General features: G+C 40.3%; 3 protein-coding genes across 11 annotated transcripts; 2 read left to right on the plus strand and 1 right to left on the minus strand.

Moving 5' to 3' along the window:
* Positions 1-593: 593 nt before the first annotated feature.
* On the plus strand, positions 594-15,022 carry LOC124305065 (peroxisomal acyl-coenzyme A oxidase 3). Of its 9 annotated transcripts, XR_006908313.1 has the most exons (16): positions 2,042-2,317; positions 3,822-4,018; positions 4,422-4,586; positions 5,963-6,118; positions 6,312-6,459; positions 6,970-7,141; positions 7,270-7,385; positions 7,477-7,649; positions 7,927-8,049; positions 8,185-8,305; positions 8,371-8,604; positions 8,710-8,864; positions 8,978-9,125; positions 9,264-9,418; positions 10,462-10,803; positions 11,668-11,801. XR_006908313.1 is itself a non-coding variant. In XM_046764061.1 (15 exons), exons 2-15 carry the CDS (start codon positions 3,851-3,853, stop codon positions 11,788-11,790), a joined length of 2,157 nt encoding a protein of 718 aa, XP_046620017.1. In that variant the 5' UTR covers positions 594-705; positions 3,822-3,850; the 3' UTR covers positions 11,791-15,022. The 9 variants fall into 9 exon arrangements, 8 of the variants coding, with proteins under 8 accessions (XP_046620017.1, XP_046620015.1, XP_046620016.1 ...); XM_046764061.1 differs by lacking the exons at positions 2,042-2,317; positions 10,462-10,803 and adding an exon at positions 594-705 and having other exon boundaries at positions 11,668-15,022; XM_046764059.1 differs by lacking the exons at positions 2,042-2,317; positions 10,462-10,803 and adding an exon at positions 813-970 and having other exon boundaries at positions 11,668-15,022.
* Positions 14,463-19,106, minus strand: LOC124304700 (uncharacterized). Its single transcript, XM_046763249.1, has 7 exons — positions 19,087-19,106; positions 18,743-18,819; positions 17,584-17,784; positions 16,989-17,197; positions 16,680-16,814; positions 16,284-16,386; positions 14,463-14,548 (listed from the first exon to the last, which is right to left on the minus strand). Exons 1-7 carry the CDS (start codon positions 19,104-19,106, stop codon positions 14,463-14,465), a joined length of 831 nt encoding a protein of 276 aa, XP_046619205.1.
* A 25-nt stretch (positions 19,107-19,131) lies between these two features.
* Positions 19,132-23,079, plus strand: LOC124304701 (uncharacterized). Its single transcript, XM_046763250.1, has 5 exons — positions 19,132-19,166; positions 19,279-19,385; positions 20,605-21,668; positions 21,764-22,261; positions 22,329-23,079. The coding sequence occupies exons 1-5, from the start codon at positions 19,132-19,134 to the stop codon at positions 22,506-22,508; spliced, it is 1,884 nt and encodes a 627-aa protein (XP_046619206.1). The 3' UTR covers positions 22,509-23,079.
* Positions 23,080-24,991: the final 1,912 nt, after the last annotated feature.

Below are 24,991 nucleotides of genomic sequence, written 5' to 3' on the forward strand. Positions count from 1 at the left end.
AATTCCTGTTCTGTTAATTTCCCAAAATGCTGTTAAGCTAGTCGCAAACTTGATGTACAATTTGACATTTAAAACGGGTGGAGAAAATTCAAGACTGATCATAGGGCCCCATGAACATAGTTGTCCGTATTTTCCAAACACAGTCCTTTGCAAAGGTCTGGAAACGTTATTGTTGGGCAAAAGTTTCTTAAATCTGTCATCCGAGTCAGGCCGTTATGATCAGGCAGCGGTGGTGGTAGTAGTAGTAGTAGTAGTAGTAGTAGTAGTAGCAGCAAATAAACAGTACGTACCTAACGTCACAAGCTTTTGAGCGTATATACACCTTTTAATACGGAATTTCATCAAATATGCTGTGGTACTGTTCGGTTCCAAGTTTTATTTCAAATAGACCAAATGATGAAAAAACTGTCTACTTTCAATAGAAATAGTGATCGTGAACTTTTGCAACAGTGGATCGCTCCATGTCAAAGACTTGACAAGTTGACAAAAATTCACTCCATTCCTTAATAAATGAAGATTGTTATGTAGGACAAAATAAACAAGGATAAGTGTTCTTGGCAGAGGTCCTAGGTTACTTTACAGCAGCACCATGTTTATCGCGTGTGTGCAACGAGATAAGCTGTGGCAACTGGCACTTGGCACGGTGTAGAGTTCAGTCCTGGCAGCACCTAAGAAAGAATTCCAGCTTCGCCATACATCGAATACGTAAGTATAATTTCAAATCACGCACGCGAACAAGTGGACAAGTGAAAGTTCCGTTACTGACAAACGGTTAATCAGCTGCTGTCGATATAGTTCACAGCTAAAGTAGTACGATTCGCCGCACGCAACCACAATCCACATCCCAAGATTCAGTGGGCGGTGCCGGCGGCCGGCCGGCCGGCTTTTGGAACTCCGTATGCCGCACGAAATTTAGTCGCATACCCGAACTCGACCGGAAATATTCGTCTCTGCTGATAGACTTAAAGAGGTAATGATTGTCCCGGATAAATACATCGCTGTATAACATTGATAGGACGAATAGTGCCAAAGAACGGTTACGCGGTGTTTGAATGAATCTACATAGGTATATGTATACAACCGTTCGGGAAGAAATCGACAGCAGATGCAAAAAAAAAAAAAAGAAGCGATTCTGCATTAGTGCGACGTGCTGAGGACTTGTGGCTAGTATCGTGATTGTAGGCTGTCACGCTGCGCTGTTTACGTTTGTTAATTTTTCAATTAAACTCAATCAGCCGATGCCTAGGGCGACTTGGTGCGATGGAAATTAAATGGGTAGGACGTACTGTGCGCAAGCGTTTGTGGGTGGGTCATACTTAAAGAGTGATAATCCGCGTGTGAAATTTTCACAGGTATTTTATACAGGCCAATGTAACCTCCTTGTGGGTGTATCGCGCCAATTACAGCGACTGGGAGAGATAGTAGTAATGCACGTGGTGGGCCTGCTTGATATTCCGTTCATTATCGCGATTGTCCTCCATACAGTGATTAAGAATCGCGCATAGGCTGAATCTGAAAAGTAATACACGTCAAATATATCATTCGCGGACTGGAGGATCGAATGTTTTAACCCTTTCAGTCACGGAAACATAATTAAACTTTGAAATGATTAGGATTATTTGCAAATCCATAATTGTTTGTAATTGTTATAAATGAACAAATGCAAAACTTGTTTTCGTTAATGTAATTCATTAGCGGAGAAATTTGATAATAAACATGTACTAAACAAGCTTGGAATTCCTTGGTAAACAAACAGAGATCTCAGAGTGGCAATTAGATTTACAAAATTCAACGCATAGGGGTAGTTTTTACCCTCCTTAGGGGTGCATATAAATAGTATTGGGGGTTGCACATATTCCCAGCCTGACATTGTACTATCTCAAAATAAGTGTTCATATAAATCCCATTCAAGAACACTCTCTAAAACAATGTTGGTGATTCGGCCCCGTTTCACCCCATTTCAGGGGTAGGTTTTTAATTTTATTAAATTTTCGACATCAGATTTGCATTCAGCATCGTAATATGCATAGGAAACGTACAATTGCACTTCTGTGCGAAAAAAAAAAAAAACCGAGTGACTGAAAGGGTTAACCTTATGTTGCACAAATAACAAGTTTCAACTGCTATTCGTGGACTAGGTGCCTGTATTTCATTGCTTTATTTTGCTCAACTGCAATATGTATACCAGGGTAGTCCTTATTTGGGGGTAATCGAAAAATAGTCATTGCTACACACCCGAGACGTGTTTCACATCATAAACAAAAACTCTATGTAAAGTTTCGTGCTGCTACATCAATGGGGACACGTACCTCCATGAGTAAATACAAAGAAATTCTAATGAATGAGAACATTTTTTTTTATTCAATGTCGAATTGTTTAGGTAAAAATATAAACGAATCAGACCTGGTTTTTTTTTTTCCTCCTGGTTCTTAATCAATATTTTCTGAATATCACGATCCTATATCATACCTTGTAAAATGGAAATGGGATAGTAAAAATTTTCGGAATAATACACTCTTCTCAGTAACGGATAATATTTCCGCCCTCAAAGATGTTCGTTATCAAGAAGCTTCACTCCATTATACTCATATGCCCTTGTATCCCTGTATATATGAGTATAATTATATGTCCACACATGTGCCGCGCTCACCCTTGATAACATTAAATTACATGCTCGTATCGATTCAATAATGATAGATAGAAATGTTCTTGTAATCACGTGTGTCTTAACCTGAACATGTACAGATCGCTGTTGAACGCAATTATGGGCAAAGTGGATGTAATCGTTGTCGGTAATCAGTCGTATACGCATGAATGAGCCACCACGTTATCACGTATGTTTGGCCAATTGGGAATTCGTATCTATCGTAACAAGTAGAAGAGAGAGATATCGTATCAGACAATAGGGCCACTGTACGTGAAACCTTTAATTTCTGATATGAAACACCATGGTATCGTGTGGATATTACTTTCCAAAGACTTTGCCATAATGCTTGTGTCAATGTTATTTTCCGTACTAATGTGTAAATAAACCACGGAAATATGATGATGTGCAGAACTGTACATAGGCTGTCTTGATCGCACGTTTTGAATACATGAGTGTATCCAAGGCAGTCACTGAAGGCCTAAAATCGACATTTCCACATTTTCCATGTATACACACTTTTCATAATATATTTTCGTTTGGTCGGCGCTAAGTGGTATGTTCCACTCATCTTTATTATAAAGCCTAAGTCATAAGTAATGTCGAAATAATAAATTTTTACATTTATAACATTGGCGAACCAATTAAGCGATACCGGCGTCTTACTTAATCCTTTGGACTGTTAATAACATTTTAATTGACTTAGAGACAACATAGTGCAGCAAATTAATCATATGATTCGTTTCGTAACCAAGTGATTACTGCACAATGAGTAGTATTTGACGTTGTTATGATCTCTACATTTCACGGAAAAATTTTGTCCCACTCCTGATGCAGAATGTGCCAGGAGTAATTTCTGATAACAAAATTGGCTGAATAATAATATTTTTCCATCAGATTTAGTTCACGGTAATATAGTAGTGTGTGATAATCCCGTTGCCCAATCTAATTCAACAGCTGGTCGCACATCATGGCCATGATCATTTACTTACGTACGTTTATTTAGGTAGTTTTATCTTGCATGAAAAAAGGGAAGCTAGTAAGTGTGTCACCTGTACCGGAATCAATTTTATTGTATTCTGAGACATCTTTACATGGAACATACCTGTATCTTCAATCGCATGACTTGTAAGATACATAGGTACATACGTATATCGTGTTTGTACCTGTTCAACAGGAAATTCCTACCAAAGATACGCTCTGACGATGTCTCCAACTCAAGCAACGGTATCAGGACATATTTTCAAGAATGACCTTGACTGGATTGAAGATGTACCCAGTACCGGTGCTTTGGCCGAGTACAGGGCTTCGGCATCTTTTTGTTGGAAGCAACTTCGCCTAGTAATGGAAGATCCGGATGTTCTAAGACTGAAGGTGAACTCAATTCTATTTCTATATTTTCAGCCCTTACGTAATGAGACGTACCAATTCTGTTAAAATCAGGGGTAGTTATAATAGTGTATCTTTGATTTTCTCCACAATCTATCAGGTTGAAGTTTGCTATGTTACTTTATCGATGCATTTTATAGAAAAACTCGTTATTTCACTACTTCAGGATAATATAAAATTCAGTAAACCAGAATACGGCATTAAGAAATTCAGATTTTATAAGTTCAACTCCTCCAGTTATTCTAATGCTGTGAAATGGTAAGTTTTATTTTAGCTTTCGTTAGATTAACGTTACTAACTTCAGCCTCATCATAACGTACCTACTATACACAGGATGTATTAAAATATGAAACTCTTGAGATAATTAACAAGTCTGTCAATCTCGCAGATGAAATTGTGGAAAGCGATGGAAGCAGACCCTGAATTTCACCCGCATCAGGATATAACGCCTAGTGCAAATGAACAGAAAAGACAAGTTGCCAGACAATTGGCTCGCCTCAACCATCTTCATCTCTTGCCACCTAACATAAATCAATTCAACTACAAGGCAAAGGTACGAGGTATTCTTATTGTTCTAGTGTTCTCGTATCACAAGGTATGCGTGTGTAGTGACTCGATGAATTTCTCATAGGATTCGAGTCCTTTCGCTTCCAAGTCCTTCTCAGAGCATTCTAGATATCTTTCGCTTGAACCAGTTTCGTCTTACCCCCGTGTACGGGCACAATTTCCGCGGGTTTCTAGTACATTGAAGTGTGAAACTGCAACAACACCTCATGGCGCTTGTGTTAAGTTTAACTGAGCACATACCCTACCCTATTCCGCATCATTGTAATGCACGCATTCTAACAGTACGGCTTCGATACCTGGTAATACGAGCATAGCTTGGACCTGGGATAGAATCATATTGGGGGTATACACGCCTGAAAAAACGATTTTTAATAAAGGTTCGTCGTTCCTAATGGAATATTTCATCGACATAGCACTACTTACGGATTTACCTATAATCAAGCAAAATTTGCGGTTCGTGCTACTTGGTCTTTCACAATTATAGACAAAAGAAGTGAAACTGGTCGTCATGACTTAACTACCATACACAGTCAAATGGTATAGACCACATCGATTATAATAACTTTTTGAAATTTCATGTAAATTTTGTACACTTATGTAATTTCGGTCCAAACCGATAAGACATCTAAATGTCATGCGTTTTATACGTTTCGAGTGCAAAACACATTTACTTATTACAAAAATTGCCAATTTTTCTCAGGAATCTAAGATCTGCATAGTTCAATTATTATTGGTTTGTGCCAAAATCACGTCACTGTAGAATACCAACATGGAGTTTCATAAAGTTATAATAAACAATGCGATTTGTACCTCAGGTCAAGCACTCTTACACAAACTAGCTGTTGGTACGGTAACTGAAGTCAGACAAATCTCAAGTTTTGCCAAATTATGCTTAGGAATGCCAGTAATTTGCTTTGAAGAAATCAAGTTATTGAACTATTGAGTTATGACAGCCAGCTTTATAAAATTTTATCCACTCAGAGTTAGCAGATTTAGGTGGTTCAAGGGCGTGACATTTTTAATCCATCATCAACTGCAATATAACCCGTCTAGCAGATAATTTTTAGGTTTCTGACCCGCCAGCGACAATGAAATTAAACCAGAGCTGGCAGGCCTTGTATAACTTCAGCAACTGATACCAGTTCCAAGAAATTCTTTCTTTCTTTTAAGGCGTATGTATCCTCTTGAGACCACGAAACCTGCAAAATTTCCACATCACTGCATATTGTACCAATATAGGTAGATCTGTGTGAATCACAGTACAATCGCCATTCGCAAAAGTAATTTGCTAATCGTGTATTGCATAAAATTTCGAAGCTGCTGGGTGTTGAGAGCTTTCAAACGATACCATTGTTCTTCTAGACAGGTTACCTGATGACGTTGAACGAAGCAACAGCCATAGTCAGCCCGTCGTTGTCTGTGAAGATTGCCATTGGAGTTTACTTATTTGGCAATACGCTGCTTAGTCTGGGCACTGATCGTCACCTGCCTATGTTTCATGCAGTTTGGAACAAGCAGGTAAACTCTCCACGACCATTCAGTTGTATTGCAGCGATGCGTTCACGTCAGTTGCCACTTCGAAACCTCTATTGTAGATGAATAAACGTTTATACCTACACCTGACAGTAAATACATTGGAAAGAAGCAGAGATGTGATTCACCCCTATTGCTGCCTGTATGTCAATTGTATTGAGCCCTCTTCAACTTTCAGATGCTAGGCTGTTTTGCATTGACGGAAGTCGCCCATGGTAGCAATACGAAAATGATGAGAACCACGGCAACGTATGATCCAAAAACCCAACAATTCGTACTACACACCCCCGACTTTCAGGCTGCAAAGTGCTGGATCGGAAACTTAGGTGACATTGAAAGGCATCGTAGATGTGCTGTAATTTGTCACAGCTCCATTTGTGACTACATTGAACCGATTTCACCGTTAGTTGTTTAGATCTTGATCGGCAATCGTATTTACTGAGCATCAGAGCATTATTCTGTCGACATTGGTATAAAAAATAATGTACGCAGTCTTACAGCGCAGCTCAGATTAGTTTTCTCCTTGCCAAAAGAGTATCTTTGTTCAGAATTCTTCCGAACATTTAACTTCTTTGCAGGAAATGCCAAATACACACATTGGGTAAAATTTGTGCCTACCGAACAATACATGTCAGTTCATGCGGTACAATGAATATAGTTTGGTTACGGATCAAACCTTGATCTGAAGGTGATGAAAAATAAACGGTGAGCAGATCTGGTCTTGATTCTCACCAAGGTTCTACAGCCTTTCCCATGGACTGCCTAAAACTGTGCACACCCATGTAATAGGTGATTATCATACGTATATATTTATACGAATCAAATCTGTATTTCAGGGAAAACATGCCTAGTAGCGATAGTCTTCGCTCAGTTGATTACATTGAAAGAATGCCATGGATTGCACGCTTTCATAGTCCCGATTAGAGATCCGAAAACCTACCTTCCGTATCCGGGCATCACAGTAGGGGATATGGGAGAAAAAATGGGTCTCAACGGTATTGATAACGGGTGGGTAACAATTCCGTTTCTCATGAGATTTCGTTATGCTGCATGCGATTTGTGTGGCCTAGCTATTCGTACATTAAATGATCGTGCTCCTAAGCTCGAGAACTATCCGATGCCTTTGCTGTCCCCAGTTTCCTATTGTTCAACAATTACCGAATACCGAGGGAGAGTCTGCTGAATCGAACGGGAGATGTTTCTCCGGACGGCGAATACGAAAGTTCCTTTTCAGATCCTCAAAAAATTCTTGGTAATAATTTTATCTATTCAACACTATTCGACATGTACATACATGTAGATTTGATGAATGCATTTGTCAATTATTGTCGCTATCACTTCAGGTGCGGCACTTGAAAATCTCTCTGCCGGCCGGATAGGTATTTGCCAAGAAAGCACAAACACAATCGGAGCCGCGGTAGTAATAGCGGTGAGGTACGCTGCGGTTAGGAAACAGTTCGGTCAATCAACGTCCAATGGAAAGGGGGAAAATCCTTTGATCGAGTACGAGCTTCATGTAAGTTTTCTGGTAAAAAATTCAGGATTCAGCAGAGGTGCGCCACCGACGTTTTCAATTTTTTAAGACTTTCAGTTATCAGAGGCTTCGCCACATGACACTTGAAAAATTGATACTTCGGACTTGATACTTTTGTTTATCCAGCTAGTAATTTTATTTTTGTCTTTGACATTTTGTCCGCCTTAAACTTATTAGCTCCCACCAGATACGGTACGGTGTGTATGCATATGATAACATGGGTGTACATCTGGGTAATGCAGATAACCATTGATTACAGCGATGGCGGTTGTTTCCCTACTTGTCTGCGGCGATAGTTTTCAGGACCTTTATGTCTGAATTTACTGGAGTTTACTTGGAAAATGTACAAAAATCCATGGAGGGTGAAAACGTACCAGATCTTGTAAGTATCGCATTCAAACTCGGTTTATACAGGTTTACAGGAGCGTAGGGATAGCATACAAGTAAAAATTTTCGCCAATCAGCGAAACAAAGCACTTGACTTGTTACAAATATACATTCTTTGGATTATTTCTAGAGTCAGATTGTATCAGAAATCCACTCAATTATATCAGCGATAAAGCCACTGATCACCTGGACTTGTCGGGACGCAATACGAGAGTGCAGAGAAGCTTGCGGTGGTCACGGTTACCTCAAAGGTACGATAATTGCCGTGAAATTCGATCATTGATTGATAGTCGATTTCTAAAAAAATTCTCTGCAGCTGCTAACCTGGGTGAACTCGGTGTTAATCACGAGCCCACCGTCACCTATGAGGGTGACAACAATGTCCTGCCTCAGCAGACGAGTAACTGGCTGTTACGTCAATGGACGGAGGTGCAAGCTGGGGCTCCGTTATCAAGCCCTCTCGGATCAGTAGATTTCCTTGCTAGCGGGCCAGTCATATTGAAAAGGAAGTTCCAGGGAAACAGCGTCGCCGATGTGATGTCTAATAATTGTATGTATAACGGCAGAACGAGATTCTACGCCCTTTGTACCATCAGCTCATCGAGTAAAATGTTAGCCTTCATGCAATCAAACAAACTAAACTTTCTTCACACAGTTGTAAGGGAAACAAACGAGTGGCTGCTGTGTTGGCTCGTCGTACAAACGCAACGTCAAATTGATCAAGGTATTCATGGTGGGCTAGATAACTTCACCGCACGTAACAAGGCACAGGTCTACCGTGCAGCAAATCTTTCAAAAGTTTACGGAGAGGTATTTTTCCATGCCCATTGCAGATAGCAACACGCAAAGATCGGTTGAGTCACTGATCAAAAATATGTGACTAACATCCAATACATGTATACTAAAATATATTTTTACTACAGATGATAGTGCAAAAGTACTGTATCGTCAGGCTGAAACGTTTGATTCCAACGAGATCAGACACACGTACCTTGGAACTGGTATTAGATAAGGTACTTCTTCTCTACACGCTGTCCTGTCTTGAGAAGCATCTGGCTACCCTCTACCAAGGTAATTCATTTAAAAGTATTAGTTTGACAAATCATATCCCAGTTGCATGTCAATAAACATCTTATCTTATTATGATGTATATCAAGTTTGTGTGTTAATTAAGAATTCAACTTTTCATCCGTGCACGCACCATAATAGGTGGATACTGTGAGGGGCCTCGAATGGCAGATTTACTGCGGGAGTCGATCCTTATATTATGCGAACAGCTGAAACCGGAAGCTCTAGGCATCGCAGACTCATTAGCACCTCCTGACTTCGTTTTGAATTCGGTCCTGGGTCGAGCCGATGGAAAAGTATATCAATATATGAAAAATCATTTCCCAAGCAACGTGACCAAAAAAAAAGTTTTCGGTTTGAATTAAAATTTTGTAAATCTGAAGCCTGGTTGAACCGTAGATCAAAGTAGAAAAAGAGTTGGTTAGCTACTGCGGAACAGGAGTTGGAGATATAGAAAGAGAACAATGCGCCGGTTAAACTGGAAAATTCGATGTTTGTGAGTTAAACAACCATTTGAGCTACGGCGAAAAAAATTTACTTCAAACTTCGATCCAACTGGGCTAAAGACCGAACAAATTCGCGTCCGTTCTGAAAACCTTATTTTTTGTCCGACTCCCCTTGAAAAATAGTACATTGTAGAACAAGGGAATATGTATTAGGCTTTATTTCCATGTTGCGTATAGAGCTTTATTCCTGACTTGAGTGAATATTTTTTTTTTATGTTCAAGTGCGATCATTTTATAAGTCTGAAAACTAAAATTTATAGACCATTTATATTAATATAAAGAGAAGTAGTTCTAAATTTTAAAAAAAAAGACGGAAAAAACCAGAAAAATACTGAATACCGCGAATGCGTCGGAAAAGTATAAGACAGAATCATATGATACTTGTGCCCATTTTTCAGGTCGATAAAATGGCCATTATGGTGAAGTCAGGAATAAAGAAAATAATTGAGCCATTCGTAAATACACTGTGGGAGAGAAAAAAACTGTACCAATTTAAAACGAAAACAAAAGCCCGAACACGCCGACCAATTTTCAAAAACCTTGTTTGCTCGAAAGTGCAGGAATGAGCCTTTTGTTTCACGTTTGTAAATCTGCAAAATATCTATTCCTTGCTGAGATACATGCTTTTGAAAAACGGATTTTGACAAAGTCGTTAGGAAAGTGAAATAAATTAATATTAAACAATGTTCAACTTAATTTCTATCTTTAATTGTGATTCGACTTTCAACTCTGGTATTTCAATAATTCTTCCAGATTCTTTCCACGTGTCATAAAACGTTCCTTGTAATATTAGAGTCAAAACGCGCACTCTGACGTTAAAGATTTTGTTTTAGGAATATCAACAGGAAAGTCCACTATCGAAAAAGTCGGCTGTAAATAATGTCGAGAACGTGACCGAAACTGATTCGGCCAACACTTGATCGGAATTCAATCAGAATTTGATCAGGAACGACCACTCACCACGCAGAAAAAACATACTTGTAACAATTTTTGAGATGGCGTTAAGGCCGTCTTATTTAATATTGGCGAATTATCTAGAGCATCGGAATCTAAGTCACGGGGGAGATTATTCACTTATAAGTGGAACTTGAAGTCACATAGTCTGCTCTTACTCTATAGTGCAGAAACTATTGCATCCCGACGAAGGAGAGTACTGACAACAGTAGCCGTGAATGGTGGACACCTCGAACTTCTGTGACTAAATTCTATTCCTCATTTGCTTTTTCTTTCATTACGTTGACAACATGAATTAGTAGAAAATTTTTATATATGAAACACAAGAAGAATAAGAGAAAAACACATTGCTGCAAGCTTTCAGTCATTAATTGAGCCAATATAAATTAGTGTTCAAATCACAGTGCAAGATGGAAATTAAGTTCAACATTCTTGAATATTCATTTATTTTTTGATCCTTCCAACAAATTTTTCGAAACCCGTTTTTCATGAGCATGTATCTCAGCATGGAATAGAAATTTGGATCATCAAACGGGGAAACGAAAAGTTTACACTTCTTATTTCGAGGGAAAATATCGGTCGACGCGTTCGGGTTTTGTTCAGGTTTTAAATTGGTCCGGTTTTGTTAGCCCGCCTTTTACGTACAAAATACTTGAAGTGCAGGGTTGCCGTTACTTAGAAATGTTAAAAATCACGAATAGTCAGATATTTTTCAAATTTCCCGAAAAACTGACTTCACCTGTGTATGGATGATGATTCGGTATCGAATGAAGAATTGAAATACAAACAAAGTATAAACGCATCAAAATTAATTAAATATAATTTGTAATGATTGGTTAAATTTTCAAGTCCGTTATTTTAATGTTGAGAGACACAAGGTATCTGGAAAATTACAATTTTCGTCCTGAAATCAGGAAAAGTCCGGGAAATTTACAATCCAAAATTTGTGGCAACCCTGTAACATGAATTTAATGCAATAATTCCTGGTTAGTTATGAAATGCATTATGTAACTGTTGATATGTATCCGACATATATGACTAAGTCCAATACTTGTCAAACTGTACTGACAATTATTTAATTTCAGGTATACGAACATCTCGAAACCTCGTTTAGGTGTAATCCAAGTGGCATGGAGAGGGCCAAGTGGTGGAAGGAGATGCTAACCGCCTCGGAGAATCCTCTCAAAGTTCCCCGTGCCAAGCTCTAACATCATTTAGCCAATCACTCGACAAGCTTATTTATTTTTAAATTTCCTATCCACTGTGTGTGGCATATTATAATGTACCAGCTCTTTTTGTGCACACCCCTTGTAGACCAGGGACCTGTTTCATTTACCACATATTAAGTGTAAAAGCAGATCAGTATGCGATCTGTACTGCTGGTACAACTGACTGACGTATCGGCAGTGATATTTTATCCTTTTTTTTTTTTTTTTTTATTTCATGTGTCGTTTTTCTAAACCATACTTTGGCATGAAAAATTATTCTCGCGTGAACCGAACCTTGTGCGCTGACGCACTTGAGCGGCTGCCCGGAGCGATTTCTTTAGAAACAGAAGGCGGTTAAATATGCATAGTATACCCGTTCTACTAATGAATTTCGAGGGAGCATAATTTATTGCTTGGAACTAAAGTTGTTCATATTTGATTAGAAAATAGTTAATTGTTCCTCTGTTAATCAATTGGGGAATATTTAAACGCAATGCAGTACCTCTTTATCTCAATGTACAGGGCTCCGTATCAAAGAGAATAACTTTTCTATGTCAAACTACAGTTTTAGAAGATGGAAGGTTGAAAACAAATTTATTTTGTTTCCAATTTCTTCCATTATGTACACCTGCATAGGTCGATACCGAAACGGAAGTGTCGTCCGGAATACTGATTTAGGTTGTTATTGCTATGCGAACCATTATCCATTTTAATGAAGTATCAAAGAATGTATATGAGAAGAAGATTTGTATTCTTGTGACTGATTCCGACAGTTTAGGTCGAGCCGAATTTCACAGCATATTGCAAAATGTATGGGAATTTATTCTTTCCAAATTTTCTATGCTGTGCAATTATAGTCCCCCTTTATTTTTGTATGCAAAAAACATTTTACCGCGTATGCTTGCAATCGAAAAATATTTTGTAGATCCAAGTGTTTTAAAAGACGAGTGTATATTTGCGGATGAGAATGGAAATATGCTAATACTGTGACGCTCGCTGGCGATTCCCTTCCATACAAGTGACGTGGTTCGAAAAAGATATATAGCTCCCAAGCGAGTCAATTGGTATCTTTCCATCCATCTATCTTACATCACCACGCATGCGTACGTCCAGATTATTGTAAAACATCTGCGAAAATTTGTCCTAGACTTGATGCATTCGTAAGAGGACCTATGTATACCCATGCGTTGACTGAAGATTGCTAAAGGCAGCTATCTGAATGACGAATTTTGCAGCCCGTTCCGATTGGGCGAGGGTTAGTCAGGGGAGCTTTAGTATAGAAATTTCCTACCCTCACCGACTCCGTTAGCATTGTAAGTCCCATAAAATGAATCAGCGAACGTAAGACACCGCCATTACCCCTGCGGCACTCGTGCGCTTTTGCTTGCTTCAAAAGAATACTCATGGCTGGCTGTCTTTAGCAATCTTTAGTCAATGACCCATGGCATGGGCACGTATGTACAATCTACAATATCATACATGCATGATATGAGCATCATTCATACAAAGATAAAGATGCGGATCAACTTGGACAATACTTCGCGATGTATAAAATTGTTTCTTTATTCGATATGCATATAGTAATGTTGGTTATTTCGCAATAGATGATAAAAAAAAAAAAGTGTGCAATTGTAACTGCCCTTAACGAAAACATATGAGATATCTGTTTAATTTCCATAATATGGAATCCAAGTTTATTCGCGAAGTGTAGATAAGTATTCTTTCAAGGAGTGTGTCAATTTATAATCTATCTTTGTTGAGGCCAAAAACGATTAAATCGATAATTAAGTTGCATAGAAAATAAATATGTTGTAAGAAGAAAAATATATATAACAATTCCTAACAATTTCATATGTAAGTATCCTCAGGGTGATTAGAGGCTTCCACCAGTTACTTTGGTTTCGTGTCTTGCATAGTTTCAATGATATAGGTATAAATGTCGGGCTACCTCCAGAAATTACGAGGTTCAAGTTAGTAACGTTACTGTAACGACGCAGCTTTAGGAAAAAAATCGTTGTTCACACCTTTAGAATTGTCCGAAATTTGGTAAACCGTAATAAACAAAACTTACTCATATTTACAAAAGCCAACTCGTTGAAAGTCATTCTAAAGTTGCACAGTAATGCATTACTCTGTATTTCGTTAGCTTAAAGTTACAAACTTGAGCCTCATAAGGTATTTCTAAATTCACATGGTAAAAAGTATTGTCATGTCTGGACATATGTTCTATAAGTGGCTGAATTTTGTGTCAATTATTTCCCAAAATCGATATTGCTGTTATACAGAGACCGAGCGCGAGTATCAGTGGCCAAATTTATCCCTATCGGCAGTGACTTGCACTAACGTTGACGAGTGTTCTGGTGGTCATTTGTCATCATTTTTCCGAAAAAAAAACAAATATTCGTACCCAGAAAATGCCTCCTTCCAGTGAAAGAAAAGGCAAGGCTAATTTTTGCACTATTAGTTGTTGTAACAGTTGGAGAAATATAATTCCAAGTCCCATCGTAAACAACGAGCAGATATTTTTGAATTGAGACACAGAATTAAAGATTTCGAAAATAAACCATTCCCGATTTTTATGTCTCTTTTTTCTCCTGCAATACCAGGCAAAGAAACGAGTAGGTATATTCACCCCTGATTCAATAATTTTTGAAGAATTTTGCTGAATTTATTTATGAACTAAAGGCTGGCTCCTGCACCCTTCGCATCGCGCCTCGTTGTCCAGGGTCGTGCTCCTTACGAATTGTCACTGAGGAACCTATATTACAGTTTGTCATGGTAAAAAACTTTAGAAGTAAATCCGAGTCGATGTCCCATCCGGCCTCAAAGATATAAGGCAATTCGCGAAAACGCGACTTGCCCCTTTTCATCCTTTTAGGAGGTGAATTTTTAAAAATTCCCCCTTAGTGGGTGCTAGCGTCGTGACAGAAATTTCTTCAGATCCTAATCGGAAAATGAACAATAAATTAATAAATGATCGTCCCACGTTGAGCCAGTGGTGAAAATTTCCGTTGTCTGTCAAGTTTCTTTCGAAACGGACATCAGAAATCGAAAACGGCGTATTTTCGGAATTCTCAATTCTCTTATTCAGTTTGAAAATATCCCGTCATTGTTTACGATGCGAGTTTGTTATTTTTGTCGGAGATAATTCTAATGTAAGTGAAGAACAAAGACATGAAAATAAATAGAGGATCATTCGTAACGATTGATTACACAATTTTTTATCAACTTACTGTTGTCAGAAAATAAATATAACCCACAGTGTATCTTGAGTAAAAAAGTCTGACCTTTTTAAATATGACGTTTATTTTCGGATGAATATTCAGCAAGCGCCATACCCACGATCCGTATACGTTGGTCATTGAAAGTTATGTGGCCGAATGCGATATGACTGGATGAAGTCTGCCAGCTGCAGGTGGTTGGTGTAACGGCAGTGCCAAGATCCGGGTTATTTCGCCAATTTGACCTGCATTTTATCGGACACTCGACGATATACCTAATAGATTTTGCATGCTCATAAATTTTTCCGATATTTTTTTTCCTTCACATTCATTTTGTTTATTTCAAACACAGGACTGAACTTATTTCTTCAAAGATTTTTTTCCGATAATCCGCTCGCAACGCATCGGACATCTCTGTCATCGTCGTCTCGCACAATCCGTCGTCGCTAATTGTAATTAATCATTCAACGAGTACGGAACAACGATGTGGAATTTTGCAAGTGGCACGCATATTCATTATACACACCTCTATTACAAGGTATGACTCGTCAGCAAACGTCCTAATCATATCGGAGAGTGTCCGTAAATTATTCAAACAATCAGCTATAATATTCATTACAGGGAACACATAGTATCTAAGAAATGTCTTTTATACGAATTGACATTCTGGAGAGTTGTGAGGAAGCTAAACAATTGAACTCGTTCCCATCAGATAGCAATGAAAACGGAAAACCTTAATATTTGGAACGAATAAATTTCGTTTACCGTCTTACGAGGAATCTGGTCTGCAGGGTACATGGAAACCGGCAATAACGAGACAAATTGTATAACGTGTGCCGCAGATAGTGAACGTGGCAGGTGTTGCAGGGTGTTACATCTAAAAAAGCACTGGTACGATCATTGCGAAACTATGGCAAGATGCGAAAAAAAAATTCCCACAAAATATGTCGGATTTGAAAGCAGAAAGAATACGAGGATGTCGGATTTTTTGCAAGTGGAGCCACCAAGGTCTGGTGAAGGTACCCTTGATTTTTTTTTCTTTCCCCCTTCGAAGCCTGGCGGATATTGCGTAGGAAGCATTTTTTCGTACCTGCTTAGTTTTCGTGTAATCAGCCTAGGGCGATTAAAACTAAACAACCTGTATACGCGTAGCATACACGATGTCGTAACCATTGGCAGTAGACCGATTAGCCAGAGTAAGCCTCAGTCAGGGGAGCTCAATCGCCAACCGAACTTGTACTCGTGGCTGTACCATAAATACGACATACTCACAAACATTGCGCTCGCCGGCGAGTCCTGTGACGGGATAGCAAAGCGATAGATCCCGATTTCCCGATAACCGATCGACTTCACCGCGCATGCGACTTCCCTCCACCTGCCGGTAGCACATTCTTTATATACCTCGCGTTTTCGCCCTACCATGCAGGATGCACCGATACGAAACAGTCGACGTATTATATGCCCTGGACATCTAATTGGCTACAATTGATTATAACGGACAGGTTTACAGACGTACCCGTGCACTTGGGTATTACCTACATTCATACACATATAGGTATGTATCAGGATAATCGCAAAAGTCCGATGGATGTCCATCCATTGAAAATTCTCACGTCCAATGTTCCGTACGGCGGCAAGTCATTTGTCGTTATATAACTATAATCCTACCTCAGTCGGGTCTACGGACGAATCTCTCGCTGGGTGTAAGGTTTCGTTGTAATTGAGCCGAAGACGAGCCGGGGCCTCGTTTATTAATTCACTAAATCGTGCCGCCACTTGACGCCACTTGACAAGATCGGCTGGCTGAAATTTACCAAAAACAAGGATATTTAAACGGAACGGCGACACGAGTGTAAACATAAACGTGCAGGGTGCAACACATCACGCAGCATTGCGCGTGGGTCGATTTTTAAACACCAGGATGATTTACGAGTATGTCGTGCGTATGCGTGGATTGAGTAAGATTGGGGGAATTACGGTGAGCGCGAAGAAAACCGGCAACAAAGCGACTGGAAGCGGCGATCCTCGCAATTCCGAACATTCCGAGGGCGGTGCGGCCAAAGTCAAATGTCGCAGCAATCCGAGCAGATCGCACAAAAGTTCTCCGTGACGTCCGTTGACGTCCTGTCGAATTAATCCCAATGCATCTCGAGCAACTGTCCGTGGCGATACACCGGGATTTTCGGCTACAATCGGTAACGAGCGTGAAAATTATAGGCGTCATACGTATCGTGTATTCGTGAAAAGTGTTTCGACGTCTCATATATCGCGCGTAAGGTCGAGCTTGATTGCAGGTTCGAACGCGCAACGTCGAACGCTCGATCTGCAATATCCGCTGGCTGCAGTCAAAATAAATGGGATACGAGTGCGGTTGTCGAGAATCAACAAGTCCGACACTATGTATACAAGCACAATGGCAGAGATGAACAAAGTATAAGATGAGAGGGATTAACGGGACGATCGCGGGGCCGCCCGTCGGTGGTCCTCGCGGATGGTGCGTTAATTTTTCTCATCGAAAAGTTCTTTCACATTCAACGAAACAAAGTTTCCTTAAAAAGTATCAGATTTTCACCAAGGATCAATTGCTGCACGTTACGTGGCATAACGGGCACTTTCAAACGACTCAGAAATAGTTGCAGAGCCGCGGCACACTCGAGTGCTGCTCCGTTTATATCTCCTAGCTGCGGTTTTTCCCCTCTGGTCATCGCCGACAGGATCCGACGTCTTACGTCACGGCGGCCGACTCTCCGAAAAAGTCCTTCCTCCCGTGAATCTGTTAGAAATCGAACATGTACGTTAGAATGTGAGTAATTGCTATCGCAACAACTGCGCACAGTTTGTAGTTCGGTGAATGTAACGTATAAGTCGATTACCGCCAGCGATATTGCATTACACCTACCGGAGGATGATCCGTGAATCCTGCCGCCTCATCGCCAGCGGATCACAGGCAACCGCAGCCGAAGCTTATTGTTACAGGTCCGCACTGTCATTACCGAAAAGATATCCCTATCCGACGACGAGGGAGAGTCCGCGTCAACCGCAATGTCGGATATTTTCGAAAATGGCAGTGCAGAGCTGGACTGTAATTCGATCGATTACCGCGCGATCTGCTGGCGTTCGGGATGACGAGTTTTACGGAATTCCGGCGATACTGTTCGAATACATCCGCGACAGGATTCGCGTTGCGTGACAAGGTGATCGTAGAAAACCCGTGAGCGACGACGCTTTCTCACGAATGTCCGTGATGATCTATATACTCTGCGGATCATTACCATAAGCATAAATTTAACCGAATCGCACAGTTGAACGTTAAATCTTTCCAACAGAGTTCACTTAGATATCCATGCTTTTGTACGTATTCTTTATCCGGTATGACCCTGCAGCCTTGGCAATGCATAATTTTCATTCGTGTACAATTGCGCGGCCGCGGGCAACCGAATAGCCGTGTTTTGCGTCATCTTATCGGCGAACGATACGTACAATTCGAGTGAAAATATACAATCATTATAGCCTGTCGGATAATTCCAGTAAACTTGAGATATCGTAATTCGTTCGCTCGTTACTCATAGATTCCCGATATCGTCACCTCGACACGTGTGTATAGATGATGCGGATCGTGCGACGTATGTATCTATGCATGTATCTATGAGTGTACGTAGGTGTGCCCGCAGGCGCGAATCTACGGATGTATGGTTTTGGTATTGAATACTTATATACATCCGAGGACGTACGTTGTTTCAGGAAATTTATACTCTCTTTTACAGCTATCAGAGACTTCTTCGATATGATCTCGTCGCCCGCGGAATACCTGTATGTTTCACAAATTAAAAGTCTGGAATTAGTTGTATTTTTATTATAAAATGTTAATGTGAAATAGTAGTTTGTACATGTTTTACTGAAAAAAAAGACCAAAATTTAATGAAAATATACAAGTTTTTATGAGAAACTATGCGTATTTACAATCTTGCACGAAAACAATTTTTTTCACAGACTTGTACGAAATGTTCCAATTTCTCTAAAAATGCGTTGAAAATCGTAGAAATGATTTTCACCAGGATTGGTTTCTCGACGGCACGTATGTGTGCCGTCCGGCATAATTAAAAATCTGGCGTGTCAGCAGATGCCGCTTCCGCAGACGAGGAGTATAAATCCAAGGTCTGCTGACGTCTTTACTGACATCCCGTAACCGCTACCCGAACCCGTATGAGAAGAGATATCTAATTCGCGTATGAACCGCGACCCAATTCGAGCGATAAATCAATTAAAGATCTCCAGTGAATTTGAATTCTCATCGTTGCCGGCGGTGCTTTTTCTTCTTTCCTCTAAACAAAAATCTCAGATATTGGTACTACGGTTGTGCCAGGGCGGATGGAGGTGTGTTGTATTCTTTCGTATTGGGCGAAACGTCTACTACCAATTAAGTCTCAATACTATAAGTAATTATACGTATATCGTGGCACGACTCGATTAACACGGGCATAGACATATAAACACGATTTTCATATTTTTGTGAAAACATAACAGCATTATATTTCACGCGTGAAAGGAATATTAATTGCAAGCAACACCGTAATTGTAATTCGTGCCGTTACGAAACAAATTCGTGAAGCTGAAATTATCCTGCCTGTAACGGAGGATACGCAAACGATACACAGCACCGAAGGTCCACGGTACGATATGGTACACAGAGCATTGGTACGATCGTAGCTAAGACTGACATGTGTAATTTGTAACAGCCCGTTTGTAATAAAACTTCGGTCGACGCGAAAAATGTCGAAGGCTCTGCCAAGTTTTGGTTACAGAAATTACTCGGTGCACATGAATTTGGAACTGATGTCGTTATCGGTACACGAGTTACTTGGTTTGAAAAACGTTATTTGACGCATCAGTTTTTGCGCACCAAGTGAAAATATTATAAAGTGACGTACGAATTATTCCGCAAGTAACATGAGTTGAAAGATAAATTTTCGCCTACCAAGTTACTTCGGTATCGCATATCCGAAATCGTAGTGGACCAAGGTACTCTTTTACCAAAATCTCGCAGTGTGTTGGACAGTTTTTGTGGATCGTGTTCAGGCTTGCCGTGGTCGGTCACTATTATACTACGATATTTCTGTTCCCGTGATTTTATACAAAACTAACGATTATCAGTCTGGAGAAAAAGAAGTCCCTACATCATTTTTTCATAAAATCCACGTCGGATCGTCGATCAATTTCGAGATATGCTGCAAATTTCCCTTTATCATTTCATAACGTCACTATACGGTGAAGTATTCGATTCGAATAAACATGTGTCAAATCGCCGATTTAAGAAATGACAAAGGAATTTACAGCACAGAAATATTTCGCGCGCTCGGCATTGCAACAGTTTCGGTCAGCCGCAAAGTAACGCGCATGGGTCAGCGTCAGCAGTTGTATCCACGCATACGAGTATATCTCACCGCTGTTCCTGTGTCATATAAGCCCGTAGGTACCGAGTCGAATGCTGCATAGCTAGTTTCAACCTTGCTGGTTTTCGGTTCTCAGTCGCAGTGCTTACAATTGTTCAGAGCAGCGATGGAGCTTAAAAGTGTCACGATTCTTTTGTGCGTAGGGGTCGCCGTAGCTCGTGCATTGCCAGCCTTGAAAAATTACGAAACGGTGAACGTTGACCAAGCTGCTGCAGACGTGACGAAAAGTGACGTTCCATCTCTCAAGTCCGAATCCGATAATCTGCAATACCGGAGTGAAAGTGAGGCGAACTTGGCCCGAAAAAAAAAATCCTCCACAACAACGACTTTTTGCGTGGAGATCAAACAAGGAATCGATCAGCCACCGATAATCGTCTGCGATCCGCCCGGGGAAACCGATGAGAAACCACCGATACCGAGCCCATTGCCAATTGTCCCGTCAATAGTGGAAAACTATCCCGAACCAATTCCTGATGTCGTACCAGGCTACCTACCTGCACCGACGAAACCGAATCAGCAGTGCTCTCTGGACGGACCATCGTCTGTAGTGCACCCCCAGGAAATCGAAATACTCCAGCCTCAAACTCTTCCGGAATTCCCTCAGTTCTTCCAATTTCTTCCATCATTCCCTGTACACCCCGAAATACCTTCGCCAACTCCTTTCCAACCGCCCCAAACCCTATTCGGCCTTGATCCCAACTGCCCACTGGCGTCCATTATTTCCAGCCTGTTAGAGGCTATCTCTTTTTTCCATTTATACGATTCAAAGCCATACTCAAGATTCACAGAACTATACCCAACGGGCGAGTCAAAGTTTTGGGAATGGAACGGATACGATCGACCCGCCAAAGAGACACAATTCTTCCCGAAGTCTTCCTCTGCGGAGCTTCCGTCAAACGTTTTCTCGGAGAATCCGTTCGAACTGATATATCCAAAGCGGGGAATCGCCACGTCGCTTCAGTACGGCAAACCGCGAATTCCATCGGTGGCTTCGATAGATAAGAATCAAATTTCCGAAAGTTCGTACAACGTGCCGTTTTTGATTCAGTGCAATCCGACGATTATACCACTGACACCGGCGGTCTATGCAGCGGCTGTTGATGGCGCGCGCGAACGAATGTTCAAGACTGCAATCGGAACGCCCGTAATAAGATCGGAGGAACCGGCGTATCGAGTACCGGTATCGGGAACACCAGACATTCATTCGGTAAGCAAAAGTTGGATTCTCCGCCGCTTTGCTGTTCATTAATTCCTCATCAAGCATTTGTAACGCATGCGTAATTTGTTCGGCATCAATTTCAGACTCAACGCGCCGCACCGTACCAGAACCATTTAGAACTGTCACCGGAATTGAATATCTATCGACAGCAGCCAAGAAAGATGGAGGCTACGGTTCAACACGGCACAATAGCGGAACAGCACGTCCGACAACCAACCAAAGAAAAAACGTTTTCCTCCGCAAGCCGAGAGGGAACCGCCGATAAAATTTCAGGCTTTCGCCAAAATGGTCAGGAACAACTATCGCGGCATCAAGAGACTGTGCCAAATTCGGTCGCGATCGAGATCGCGGACGCAGTCCACCAAGGCGGCAACAACCGGAAAACGGCCCTTTCGCAATCAGTTGAAAATAACAAATTTAGTTTGCCCCTTAATCCCAAGCACCAAGACAGTTCTAGTTCTGACGGATATGGTAGAGCAGCGATGCGCGACGAACAGGACAAAATTGGTTCTGGAATATCGAGCGTAAATCAGAAGCTGGTGAACGGTTTTGACAGCGAAAAACTACCGGTTTTTGCTCAGGTAAGAAACGACTTGGTTAACCGGGTATCCAATACCGGGGAGCAACAGACTAACTGATTTTATTCAGTATCGGCAGAATCAGCAACAACGAGAACAAGGCCAACGAGAACCAACGCGAAACGTGCCACGCGTTGCCGCCCAAGAGTACGACTATTCGCAGCAACCACCAACCGGTGAAACTTTCCGCAGCGAACGTGTGATGAACCGTATGAAGTCCTCACTGGCGTATGGTAATACGATCCAGTAATTCGCACCATCAGACTGACGTTTGGCTGCCGAGCAACAGACGGCACTGAAAGCTTAAAGCTTAAGGCTTGAACCATCTGAACCCCCTGTCGATAGACAATTGACGCTTTCCGTTAGAGGCATACTTATACTACGCCTACTTACATTTACATTTTATCGAGTTCAGGTCACGGATACAGATGATAAATTTGAGTTTTCACGTATGTGTAGTTTATCTCTACCGTTTGTGCCCAAGGCAACAGACCATCGGAGAAAATAATCCTCAACTTTTTTTCTAATGGAAATTTAGCGTTATCTATAAATTGGGGGTGAAAATTGACACCAAAGTTGAGGGTTTTTTTCCCGAGGGGAGTTACGCAATATTACTCGTCATGATATTGTTATCTCTGAATTTTACTGTGTATAAGTATACTACTGACCATTTTGTACGACTCTATGATACTGGATGAATAATAAACGTTTTGTACTTTTTGTATCCAACTTGTCATGCCAGTAGGGCTGTAACCCCGAAAGGGTCCATTTTGCGATCAGAAGATTTCAATGTTCGCGGGATGTTATTTTCTTATTTCTTCTATTTTTTTTCAATAATTTATTTGAAAAAATCAATACAACAAAAATTAAAGAGACGCAATACATATAATACATGAAACATGGGAATTTTATAATGCTCAATCTGTAGTTGCTACAAGTTATTTGTATTATCAAATTCCATGAGTTTTAGTCTGGTATATTGGAGTAGCTAAAGCTTTTATGCGTATCCAAGGATTTTAAGTGAATTTTTGAGTGGCTGATGTTCTGTAACATTACCCCTTATATACTACCATAAAAGTCAGTCAATAATATTAGCATCATCGACTAGCACGAAAGCTTATGAATCAAACAATTGATTTAACCAAAATCAAATGAATGCAAGCTATCTAGGTGGAAATGAGAGAAAAATAGTGATATCTCGTAGACTACAAATCTCGCTTCGAGTACAAAATTAATTTTTCACAATTAGATCAAGTGATTGCTATAATGAGTCGAACAAAATAGAAGGCAAAAAAAGTTGTGCCAAGCGATGTGTGTGTGAGGCGATTTTTTCTCGTGTGCTAACTGCGTCAGGTTCATCCCCGCTACGTGTTTTTTTCACGCACTTCTCATTCTATATTCAATGTACTCGTAGTTTTTATCGTGCTTAAGACAGTCACAGAAATTGAACTTCACGATGACTATATTCAACAACATGTGTATATTCATTGTGTCTGCCATTTGATTACATCGGTATGAGGATGAAACGAGTACAAAAATGACGTGATTACGTTTTGGAATATACGTTTAGAATGTGAATATAAACAATCTCGATTACGTATTCAATTACGGTTTTTGCAGAATACCTTTTTGAATGTCGCAACCCCATCTTACTGCGGTGAAAACTCGGCGGGTGCGGCAACTTTTTACTCGACGATAGCTGATATTATCAAATCAGAGAAATTCAAGGGCACGTTTAATTAACACACGTCGGTTTGATCAATACTCGCGAAATTTGATCCGAATTGTGATAGTAAATTTTGTACCGAAAACCCTTGCCGTCGAGGTTAATTAAATTATTATGACATCGTCCTCAAATGTTGCATTTACCAAAGCAAGGTTGTTTGATGAAGATTTTCATTCTGACTGGTATGAAAAATGCTCAACAACGGTTCTCATCCCATAGTTACATCTATCGATGTTCGTATTATTTTGATTTTCAATTATCCGCAAATGCCAAATAATTTTCTCCAATTTGTTTCAGGGTGCACAGGCGCTTGGAAGTAGGAAAAAAAAAAAAAACACAATGGTACAGGATAGTATTAGCAATTTCGACGCGATGGGTAGCTAGTCAAGATGTCTCTAGAAATGGATTAAAAAAATATGTCACCGATACCTCCGATGGTTTAACCGGTTAACCGGCCAGGACGGCCGACCTGGTTAATCGGCTACCGGGTGCTTTTGCGATAAAAAATCTAAATATCCACTCAAAATACGACTTTCGTTTCAGACACTCCCAGAAGCGAATTATTTGCATTTATTGAAGACGAACTAATATTTACTTGTACTAATAATAATTAATTCAAGGATAAATTTTTTTTTAGAAATTCGATACTTCACGGCCTTACCGAATACAAATAAATCCATAATTAATAGTAACAAATTTCTATTCCTACCGAAATAATGAACTCAACCGAATACTACCAATCGCCGCATTAAACAGGTCGGTCAATTAATTCTATTAATTTGTCGAAATTCCGGAGTGAACGAAATCAGGTTGTACACACGATGATAAGCAAAATTCACACAGAGAGATAACCATGTTTGTACATACTATCACAATGATTTCCGAGGTTTGACTGAAATCATCTTTTGTTGCCGTATCTCGATTACGACGGTTATTCAAATATCGTCCTATTGTTAAACAATCGGGGCACAGCTTTGAACTCACCCGCGATACGAAGGGCATGCTTC

Source organism: Neodiprion virginianus, chromosome 5 (genome assembly GCF_021901495.1).
Source record: "Neodiprion virginianus isolate iyNeoVirg1 chromosome 5, iyNeoVirg1.1, whole genome shotgun sequence".
Taxonomy (NCBI): domain Eukaryota; kingdom Metazoa; phylum Arthropoda; class Insecta; order Hymenoptera; family Diprionidae; genus Neodiprion; species Neodiprion virginianus.